This window comes from Carassius auratus, chromosome 18, assembly GCF_003368295.1.
Source record: "Carassius auratus strain Wakin chromosome 18, ASM336829v1, whole genome shotgun sequence".
NCBI classification, from domain to species: Eukaryota; Metazoa; Chordata; class Actinopteri; order Cypriniformes; family Cyprinidae; genus Carassius; species Carassius auratus.
The window spans coordinates 17,161,023-17,173,345 of NC_039260.1; the positions used below are offsets into that span (position 1 = coordinate 17,161,023).

At 32.7% G+C, this 12,323-nt stretch overlaps 2 protein-coding genes across 3 annotated transcripts in view; one reads left to right on the forward strand and one right to left on the reverse strand.

Annotated features, from left to right (window-relative positions):
• Window positions 1-7,439, reverse strand: part of hipk3b (homeodomain interacting protein kinase 3b) — a 60,076-nt gene extending 52,637 nt beyond the window's left edge. For both annotated transcript variants that reach the window (XM_026287807.1, XM_026287808.1), the window contains exon 1: window positions 7,105-7,439. The gene's annotated coding sequence lies outside the window, so the exon portion shown is untranslated. The remainder of the gene's footprint in view (window positions 1-7,104) is intronic.
• A 3,225-nt stretch (window positions 7,440-10,664) lies between these two features.
• drc9 (dynein regulatory complex subunit 9) overlaps window positions 10,665-12,323 on the forward strand; it is a 32,511-nt gene continuing 30,852 nt past the window's right edge. Inside the window, exon 1 of the mRNA XM_026287831.1 lies at window positions 10,665-10,884. Within this exon, the coding sequence (XP_026143616.1) occupies window positions 10,786-10,884 (99 nt within the window). The 5' untranslated portion in view covers window positions 10,665-10,785. The remainder of the gene's footprint in view (window positions 10,885-12,323) is intronic.

The following is a 12,323-nucleotide window of genomic DNA, read 5'->3' on the forward strand; positions in this document are numbered from 1 at the left end:
AAGTTATTTTGGGGGAAGAAACCTGCACTGCATCTCCATAAAAAAAATAAAAAAAAAGTACCATGGAAATACCCAGCTTTTTTTTTTGTTTGTTTGTTTGTTCTCATGACCATGTGATTAAATTGACTGTTAAAATTGGCTACAGTCATGCAGGGTTTGGTCATTACTGGTCTGATGAGAAAAACAAAAAAAAGTGAACACACATAATAAAAATCAAGGTATGATTATGGTGGGGACAGTATATAACATCTCATTTTATGATGGCCTTACAGTTCAGTTGGGGAAAAAATATTGTTCCTCCTTGGGAAAAAGATGGGGGGGGGGGGGGGGGGAATCAAGGGAAAGGGAAGAGGATGTTACAGTCAACAAAGTCCCCTGTTTTCAAGGAAAATGCAAATGCAGTCCACAATCCAATTAAAAATAAATTATAATTTTGAAGAATGTATTCAGCAGGGCTGGATGACACAGATCAATAATAATAACAATATTTTAAACTATTTAAGTATGATTTAAAAAAAAAAAAAAAAAACATTTTTCATTTCATTTTCATATCATCAATAAAATTAAATCAACATTTCAAAACATATCCTAGTATATAGACTTTATAGACCTTCCCCGTTAAATCCCGTTTTCTATTCTCACTTTCTAGTGTCTAGTGTGGTCACTTAAATGGCACAATTTTCCGAGATGCTTAGACTTGCACACCCTTGCCACAGTAAAACCTTGGAAATTTGTGGGAAAACCCCATGAATCATCTGGTTTTGAGATCAGAGAAAAATATATGGTATTTCTGAGTTGGGTTGGAACAGCTTGACCAGTGCAGTTTAATTCATGAGTGAACAAAAGTTAACGATTTGGTCCTTTTTAATGAATCAGACAAAAAGAATCAGTGGGTTCATGAGTTTTTGGATTATGTGAACTTAAAATCACTGTAACTCCATGTCCTAACTAAAAGTACTTCCAGTGACAACCAATTTGTAGGTCAACCAATTCGCCATCCAGTAACAACCAATCTGTCTTCACTATGCAACTAATCAATCAAAATCACAGCCAATCAGATAAGTGTATCGGGGGGTTTGTATTGTTAGATTAATGATGCACTGCATCCTCAATTTTCTTTTATATATGAAGAATGTTAATTATTTCAGAAAAATTATATATTTGTCATGAAATTCATATGTGTTCATTATTCTTTTATTACATCATATTGATATTCGTACTGGTATTAAATTGCATAGTTAAATGGATAAATTAATTCATCAGAGACAATAAAAAAAAAAAAAAAAAAAAAAAAAAAGTTTAGTTTTTATTTGTGCACACAACTTGAATTGATCCATGGAATATGTGGTAGATGCCTCATTCTATGGAGCGTTTTTCTCGTGCTTTTGGCTGATATTTTTTTTATGAACCACCAGATGGAACTGTTTTCGAGACCCTCAGAGCTTTGAATCTTTTCTCGAAACAGTCAGAGGAAAGTAGGGATGGGCGTTACCTCATATTTTGTTTTCGATACGATATTGATACTGATACGATACTTCTAAACTGAACTTTAGATTATGACATTTCGTTATTGTGAGTACAATGGGTAATAATACCTACTTAACTTTATATTTGAAATATGCCTTAATTGCAACTTATTAGGTTAAATTTTAGTTTCACATGCTTAAAACATGTTTACTGTAGTGTTAACAAAGGAAATCTACAAATACTATAGTTAAACTATGTTCACTTTACCATGGTTCATTGTCATAAGGGACTACCAGTAATAGGCTGTTGCATGCAATCTTTTGGTTCGGAGAGTGTATGATTTATATAAACAATAGAGAAGAGAACATGATCAATATGAACTTTTTAACATTCAAATTTAAATAAATGTACTGCACAAACTAGCCTATGGTTTTTTTTTTTCTGCATTGTTCTGGGATGCCTTTTCCAAAAACATAAATGCTTTCTTATTATAGGCTACTCTTGGGAAATGCAGCTCCATTTAAATGCAATGACAGAAGTGAGTGAATGCTGTCTGTAATTGATTGATTCTGCCTTTTGTGTTTGTGTGTTTAGATGAACAGGAAAATCCCTTCCACACAATTATTTGCTAACATAGGTTTTTCGTTAAATTTAAAGCATAATGTAGGAAATATTTTTTGTTTAATAAACAAAATCACTGGTAAATAAAAACAGCTTAGTATTGATATTTTTTATTTGAGTATCGATACTTTCGATACTCACATCAGGATCGATATATCGATACTTCAGGATCGATTCACCCATCCCTAGAGAAAAGCCTCAGAGCTTTATGAGGCTTCATTTGCCCATACCTACCCCCTGAACATTTGAATAATGTGGCCAGATTTCGACTTTTAAAGTAGTTTTTTAGTTTTTCTGCTTTTTTAGCATTTTTAATTATTCGCACTTGTGTCTCACCTCCTTCCACCATTAGGCACTTTCGATTTAAAGCAGCATTGCACAGGATGAGTGTATGACAAGTCGAATCCGCCTAATGTATGGTACAGCGACAAAGCACATATGCGACGAATTACATAAGAAAAGCGTCAGTACCTTATAATCGGTTATGGTCCATTACAGAACCGATACAGAATCATCCTCATCTAAAGAAACTATTACATTTCGACACCCCTAATGTTAACAAAGTTATTAAACATAATTTTTAACATGATTAAAAATACATGTAGTACTCAGAGACAGTCTTTGTTATGGAATAAACGGTTATCTATTATCGTTTCCATGCATTTTAGCTATTAAAGTCATGCACATTGATGCATGTTCACTGATCAAAATAAAATGAAACCTTTTTTTTAACATTACACATTTAAACACAATAATCAGTACCTGAAATTATTTCAGGCACTGGACCCATGGTTTGAATGTTTTTAAAGAAACCACCGTCTATTTACCAATGATTAGTTAGGACAAAGACTCTGATTAACATTATTCCTGTGTCGCACTCGCATCTAGTGGTTTATTTGAAAATAAGATTCCCACAACTTTCACCCATACAGTACTTTAAAAAGCCAGTTTCAAGCACTTGCAAAACAAAGTAAATTGTTAAAACTTTAGTTTATGCAGTTTAACATTTAACTTGCTTAAATAATGCAACATTTCTATCAGAGCTGAGTATAGAAGTGAGTGATATGATGCTTTCAAAGCAGGATAGGAGCATTAATATGCTTGATAGATAATATCATGAATGTTGTTCCATTAAACATCATAATTTTAGGTGACAATTACAGGTTAACACCATGCTTTGGTACCGAAATTGGTACGGAGAGCCATTGGTTTCCACTGGTATTTGTACCGAATAATGAAATTTTGGTACCGTGACAACACTAATCGAATAGATGCATCCCTATTGTTTACCATTAAATTCAATGTTTATCTCTTGTAATCCCTAGTCCCAAGTGAAGTGACAATAACTGTGATACTTGGCAAGCACAAATAATGAATCAGCAATAGATATTGTCAAAGATTTCAGGCCCAGGACTTTAAGAGACTATAATCCTGTGGAATACATACTAAGATATCTGAATATGAAAAATAGTAGAGATGTTCCGATACCCTTTTTCTCTTCCCGATACCGATTCCGATACCTGGGCTCAGGGTATCGGCCGATACCGAGTACTGATCCGATACCTGGGTGTATATCTGTATATACAGCTGTATATACTACTAGCCCTGTGTAAATTGCTAGAATTTTTTTATGGTGTGCTTCAGACAGATCCCTCAATAAAACATGAACAAATACATGGTGAACTACTGTATTTATTACAGTATTTTTATTATCTAACATGAATTTGACAGTATTATTTATTTTCTTATGCAAAAAAGAACTTCAAATGCAGCCAAAAATCTAACACCGCAAACTAAAAAAGGTATTTAAGTTTTACAATATAACTGTATAAAAAAACTGCAACAAAAAAGATCTATTAATCAGATAATCTCTTTACAACAAAACAAGTAAAAAACAAGCAACCATCTAGGCATAATTATTATTATTATAGAGACGTATTATTATTACTGTAGGCTACAACAGTAGCTTTATATATTGTCAATTTACTCATGTAAACCAAACATTTATTTTAATGGGCTGCCATGAAGATCTTTGAGTGTCTGTGTTTATGATATGACAGTATTCTCAAATGAAACGGTAAATTCTCATGAAGTGACGGTTTATGCGTTCGTGTCCTCATGACACACAGCAGAGACTACAAAACAGCGAGCTCTCGCGCATCTGTGCCAGTCACCCACAGAGATGTAGATTTTGCGGGAGTAATATTTAAATAGTATTTTGCAGTTTAAAATTCACAGACACTAGTATATATTCGGCTACTGTCTGGAGCCCTGCGCTTTGACTTACACGGAAGCGACTGAACGCAGCTGCCGGTACTGAATATACTCGAGAGTCTGTAACTACCGGTACTACAGAGACATACTGCTAACCACTGATCTATAATATAGTAGCGGCTTCACTGTGTTTTGGCAGTTTAGAATGTGATGAGTGATCCAGTCATATATAGATAAGGGCTGCTAACGCGTTTTCATTTCTTCTTCGCTGCTCTAAACAGGGGTTGCTTGTGGCAACACAGCACAACTTCCTGTGTTTTCAATGCATTTTGAGCAGCGAAGAAGAACCGTGCAGCGGTTAGGCAAAGCTTGCGGTCATAACTAGGTCTTTTTTAAGAAAATGGTATCGGATCGGTATATGGGTTCATGTACTCGCCGATGCCGATGCCAGAATTTGTTGTGGTATCGGAGATATTTCCGATACTAGTATCGGAATCGGAACAACTCTAAAAAATAGTGGCCACATAATGAAAATCAGTTGGGCCCCATGTCTTTTTTTGAACCCCACCAAAATCATTGTATGGGCAAAAACAGTTAAAACATTGTTTGAAATTCCACAGGAAGCAGATTTGTAATAATATGAAATATTCCTTCTTTAACTGACAAAAGGAAGTAACTCTGTTAACACCATATTTGTGTTACTTTACTGTGGGAGGGGCTGGATCTCATATCAGGGGTCAAAAATCAAGGCAATACGTGATCTGAACTGAATGCATAAACAACAACACAAGGCCATAAAGCCAGATAATTATTAAAAATAAGTTTTCCTATACTTAAAACAATACCGTAAGAGATTTCTGAGCAACCTCTTAAATTGAAAATTCCATGGAGTCATAGCACATAGTCAGGTCTATTTTGGTCGCAAGCCTCACCACAGTGAGTAACACAGGCCGGAGTGGGCCGCTGCCGTGGACATGTCTCTGCTCTCAGCAGAACTCAAATGGCAGCCAGGCTATCGTGTGACTCCTCTATTGAACTTCCCCCGCCACTAAATGAGCTCATTCTTCAGAAAAAGCAAAGCCTTGCTGGTGAAAACAGCCTTACCCACCATACAACAAGGAACATAAAACACTGTCTGTCTCTAGGGTTGCCTTAAAACGACAGCTATAGTGGATTACAAAAACTTGCAGACATTCAGCCCTAAAATAAAAAAAAAATGCCATAATGCATTAATCGTCATGCCGTTTTATACCAATATTACTTCCATTCTTCTGTGGAACACGTATAGGTATTTTAAGGAATATCCTGTCCATATGCATGAGCAGTTATTTTTAAAGATAGTTCTGTCATCATTTACTCACATTTCTTTTTTAACGTGCATTTTTTTGCAAAACAAAATATTTATAGAAATTGTACATACAGTGAAAGTAAACTGTTTGATTAACAACATTCTTCAAAATATCTCCACTTGTGTTTCATAGAAGAAAATAATACAAGTTTATAATAAGATTTTGGGGCTGAAACATCCATCTGTAACTGGATAACTAAGACAGTTTGTTTATCTTGCGAACGGTTTAATAAGTAAACCAATCAATCGAATTCTATTGTACTGGATTGAAAAGATCTGACTTGCAAATCCGACCAGACTTTTGACCAGAACCCAAAAAAGCTAGTGCATGTGTCTAAATACAGTACAAAACAGTAAAACTGAATTGACTACTGTTAGTAATTATGGAGCCCAAGGTCTTCACTTCCATTGTATTGAAAAGAAGGCCAGGTTATTCTTTAAATAAGCATTGTTTGTGGTCCACAGAGAGTCATTTGAGTATGAATTACATAAGTTTCCTTATTTTGTGGTGAACTATTCCTTTAATTCCTACTGTCAAAATAATCATCATCCTTGTGTTTACATTTTATTTCAACTTGACAAACAGCGCTCAATTTAATCAGATGTTGAAAAACTAAAACATTCTGGCACAGCACTACAGGTAATGATAACACCCCACATGATTTTTTCTCATGCATAGTAAATGAGTCTATTTTTATTTAACATTTGACCTATTCCACTGCAGATGCATGCTGCCTCAAAACAACCTCAATTAGCACTTTTAAAAAGTATCCTATGTGCACTTTGTTGAGGAAAAGAGCTTTTCCTCTGGAACTAATTACTTACTTTTATTCATTTACTTGTTTTTTCCTTCATATTTACGTCCTAAATAAGCCACTTTCCCACAGTATTTAGCTTCCTCTAAACTCTTGATCTAGGCAATAGCTAAGAAATAACTGGGTTGTTAAAGACTAAAGGTTTCTTCATATTAAAACTGCTGGAAAAGCTTCACATTACAGTAACTTGCATTACATAACATCAGTGTTGAATATAATATTATATAGTGTTGCATTATTATATTAAAGCATTAATACAAGTGCAACTGCTTCAAAATGACAAGCAACTGATTATACACGTATACATGCATGCCTAACCATTTATGCATCGATCTTTCTTACTGGTTGGATACCAATGTTAAGCTGTGTTTCAAATGGCTGTGAGTCAAATTTTAGGAAAAGCTGACTGCCTGCACAGGATGCACGAATAATGTCCAAAAACATTCGCATTATCATAGGTAATAATCCCATTTTGCAACGCGTCTTTGATGCCCAAAATAAGTCTTATGTAGGAAGCTCACTAGGATTTGATACACAGCCGATGTGATCATCCGTTTCGGTTTTGACTGTTCCATAGACAGTTGACGATCATCAGCAAAACAAAATCACTCCGATTTAAAAAAAGAAAAAAAGTCTCACCTTTCACACGGACTAACAGTAGATATAATCCAGGTCTTCTCCGATCATTTTACACACTTCAACTGAACTCACAGCATGTAGATGTGTGTGTCTCATACTGCTGCCATCTTGTCCTGAGTCCACAGCACCATCACCCACATTTAAACCCCAAATATCTCAACAATACACGCGATCCACAACACAGAACCGACTCCGGGGCTTTGCAGTGAAGCTGAGGCTCTGCTTTTGGTGGTAAGGGCGGTTGAGCCCATGTTGTGTGCGGGGAAGAGCAGCACTGACAGTCGATATCATGCCCCTGTACACTCACTCACTCTCAGCTGCGCGAGGAATGTTTGCTGCTTATAACACTGCGTCAGGCCGAACTAATCGATTGTAGAGGGGGATCAAAACACTCGATGGCAAGCGTTAAAAACCAGTAACCATAGTTACTGCAATACACAATACAATAATTAATTCCTTATGTAACATATAACACGTGAGATGTCCTTGAAACCATATATATATATATATATATATATATATATATATATATATATATACCGTATACGTATATATGCTTTAAACACTATGATGCAATGTGTTCCGTAGTTATTTTAATTTATACCGATACCGTTATTTGTATATAAAAAGCGTGCTTGATTGTACTGAATGTGCACTTGTGGTGTAGGCTACTTCAAATCTTTTTTTTTTTTTTTTTTTTTTTTGATAAACTACTTAAAGATAATATCAAATCAAAGTGCACGTAAACAGAGTACACTGTTTCTTAACACATTTAAGTACACATAAACAAGTGTATTTATGTTAAATTAAATATTTTTCTATGGCCTAAATCAATCTAATTGTCATGCTTTAAAATACACTTATATTGATGTGATGCCATATTAAACTAAAGCACATGTTATTTGTCACATTTTAAAGTTAATAATAAAGTAAATAAATGTGTAATTACATTTAAATACATGACACAAGTTTCAATAAAAACAACATTATATATTAGTGACATGCTTTCGGCAGTAGCCTTTACCCATATTTCAAAGACGGTAAAAGTAATTATGAAAATAAACAGTAGGCTATATGAAGATGTACTTAGTCCTAATGAAAAAGTGGATTAAAATGGGATTTTTGTTTTTTTATTATTATTATTTTTGTTTTTTTGCAGTTGTACCTTACATAAAACTATAATTGCCTCACATTTCAGTAAATTGCCTCTTTGACGCCTGTTGAACACAGATATTATTTTTTTTTTTTTACATTATACTAAGTATAATGTAACATGTTGAATTACTAATAAATAATAATGTAATGTATTGAATATATTAATGTACTATATTGAATTACATTTTGAATTATGTAGTATATAGGCCTATACGAGATAATAAAAAATTAGAATCTTACAAAAATAAATAAATAATAAATAAAAAATAAGATTACTGTAGCTTACCGTAGGTGGCCCATTCTGAATTAACCTCATGCCTTCCAGTTGTCTGTGCTTATGTTTGTCATCTCAAAATGTCAGCCGCCCACTCCAGTGATGCTGTTTGTCTGATTGTTAATGACCTCAAAGTGCAAACCAAACTTTTAACGCTTTCACTAAAGATACCAATTGGTGTAAACCTGTTGCTGACACAGTATTTGTAATTTTAAAGCAGCTGAAAGAGACGGAACAGCTGCAACTTTAAATAGCTTACATTAAAGCAAAGTACGTCAGTTTACTTTTAGTATCAGTTTGATGACATAATAAGCGGCTTTTTTGCTTTTTTTTTTTTTTTTTTAATGTGTGTAAGAACACATCTCAAGACATTTGGTCAGTCATGTTTGACCAGCTGCTTACAGGGTAATCTTTTCCTGCTAGTGCTGGCTCATTTCTGGTAACAGGATGTAACTGGGGGATGGAAGTGGTCTCTAAATCACTCAGTGGAAACGGTTCAGTACTTACATATGCATTGGAAAATGATTACTTGATAACATACTTTTAAAAAAGAGAGAATGTATCCTGTACCAACACTGATACACTGTCATTTTATGTCTTGCTGTTTCTACATTTTGTTTGTGGCCTGTTCTTAACCCCTAGTGAACTTCTGTGACAAATAAAACAAACAGTCACAGGATACTAATAGTTTACAATGACACTGTTAACCTGGTTTCCTACGGCATCTGTTTGGCCTGAATGTACTGAGGCAAAGTTCTATCCAGCTGCTTTGACAACAGGTGTGACCGTGAGGTTTCACCATATAAATATCCTGCTGGTTGTCAGTCGATCTGGCAGCTTTGCAAATGGTTAGGGGCAATTGTGAGAAGCATTTGCAATTGAAAAGGCACATTAAAACATGAGCAAGAGTGCTAATGTTCTCAATATCAGTACAGCTGTGATTTGTCTGTGGTCTGTGGGTAGGAGGTGTCTAATCAAATTTGATTACACTTTAAGAATTGGAAGATAAATAATAAATTAATCAAGTTTTAGAGAACTTCACTTGCTCCAGAGTGAACCTGTTAACTGTATCATCATGTTACTGGTAGTATTGTGTTTTCAAGCCAGCCATGCGTGCTCGACTTCTGAGGAACTCTGGGTTCTTTTGGTACAGCCTGACATGCGTAGCCCTTTTTATTGTACGATCTGCTGCCCTCTGCTGTTTTAAATAAATAAATAAAAAAAAAATATTAAAGTACTATTCAGGTAAGGCCATTTCAAGATTTATTGGGCAAAGGTAAATTAGTTTTAATGGTGGATGTCAGTAGATCGTATTGGATGTTTACACAACACCAGTAAAGGAGAAATTATGCTAGCTTAATAAGAATAAATAAATAAATGTAAATTGATGTGAAGTTGTAAAAAAATATATATTGATATGTGTGTATATATATATATATATATATATATATATATATATATATATATATATATATATATATATATATATATATATAATTATTGCCAAAATATAATTTAAATATACGCTAAATAACAGTTAAGCTCAATTAAATTAATTTTGAAATTTGTACATATATATAGTTTTAATCTTAACACCAAATATATTTATGTACCATTATGTACATGAAATCATACAATATAAAGCAAAGTAAATAAATAAATAAATACATATAAAAAGATAATGACAATAACAAACAATACATAGACATTATTTAAAAACACGAAAAATACCCATTAAAATCACAATTAACATTTGAAGTCTTCTGAATAAATTATATAATGTAAATGTTAATTGATAAATCTTTAATAATAATTATATATATATATATATATATATATATATATATATATATATATATATATATATATATATATATATATATATATATATATATATATATATATAAAACCAATGACGTGACTCTTGAGGTTACCTGTGAAGGTCATAAATGCTTGGCTTATTTGAGTTAAATTTGTACACTGTGTGTAGACAATAATACATTATATAGTGGTCAAAATATATTGTCCATTAACATTATTTAAATGTAAAAAACTGTCTATGGTAAAAAAAGTAAAAAAAGTTTACATGTGTTCTGTGTACAAGTGTTGTCATGACAACGGATACCGTAGCTACGGCAGCACATGTGACTCTTCTTTTCCACGGTTGATTTATTTGTTGTTTTAGCTTGATAGAAAGGAACCCGTTACTTATTTTCCTTTATTTTCCTGTCTGTCTGGTCAGATTAAGCAATATGATGTCTGTAGATGTGCTCAGAGCGTGTGCTGTGCTGCAGGACTGCGCTGATCAGTTGGCTGTGTTAGGAAATATTATACACCACGGATCGGACACTGTGAGTAACACCATCAAACTTAAAACAGCTTTATAGTTTTCTGTTTAAAGAACAACATTTTGTAATGTAACTACGCTGTAATTTTTTTTGTCATGTGCTAATGTTATATTGATCTGTGTGCTATATTTGCTATATTTGGTGCCTGATATATATATATATATATATATATATATATATATATATATATATATATATATATATATATATATATATAATTATTTTTTTTTTTTGGTTGTAGCAATAATGATTAATCTGGCTAAAGTTCAATGCTAATATATTGTTGATCTAGGTTGTAGGTTTATACTTTTAAAGCATTTATTAAAACACCACACAGACATATAAGCAACATTAAAAGCTTGATTTGAACTCAACCGTTTTACACATTTGTCGGAAACAGAAAACAGTTTGTCAGTTATAGCTTCATTTTCTGTTTGAGCATGCCTTTTCATTAACAAATTGTATGTGCATCACTGGTAAAACATGTAATCACTTAAAACCAGCTTGTAAACAATTTCATGCATTTTATCATTTTATGCAACATTTGTTGGTATTTTCAAATGTGTGTTTAGGAATTTTTTTTTTCTTTCTTTTTGAATATGACTAGTAATGAGTAAAGGAAACCACTTACAGGTGCATTTATTTTAGACCACTTATTTTATTTTATTTGTATTACAAATTGTATAGTTTTGCTTTCAAAAACAATATAACTAATTTAAATGGGACAGATGCTAAATCACTATAAGGTGTTTAAACACAGTTGTGTGGACACGGTTTGTGAAAACAAACAGCATATAATGGTAAAAATCCACCCATTGTTTATTTTATTTTATTTTTTTTATTTTTTATTTTTTACGTATATATAATCCAAATAATCAAAAACAGTCTCTCTGAACCAGTGTTAATTTTGACAGCAGATTTTTATTTAGATTTAATCATAGTCTTTTGACTAAAATGCCATTTAGTTTTAGTTTAGTTTTAATCACCTGAATTGTTTTTAGTTTTAGTCTAGTTTTATGCTACTAAATATTATATGATTTTAGTCGACTAAATCTACAGTAAATTTAGTCGGCTAAAATCAATGGCTTTAATTACAGTGTAATGCATTTATTAATGCATTTCTCCAAAATTCCCAAATCATTATATAGGTTTCAATTATTATTATTATTATTATTATTTATTTATTTATTTTTTCATAATAAACACTAATTTAACTGCGGTCACACACAACATGTCTTTATGCTAAAATTAAATGAAACAACTTCTCATAAAGAACAATTACATGGTCTTCGTTTTAATTAAATACCAATGGTTATACAGGCTAATTAGGATATGTATTCTTTTTAGCATTCTCTATGCATTTTTTATATTCTTGATTATTTCAAGCCAACATATTTATTTCTGTAAATAAATTTAGATTCATCTTTAGGGCTACTAAAGTT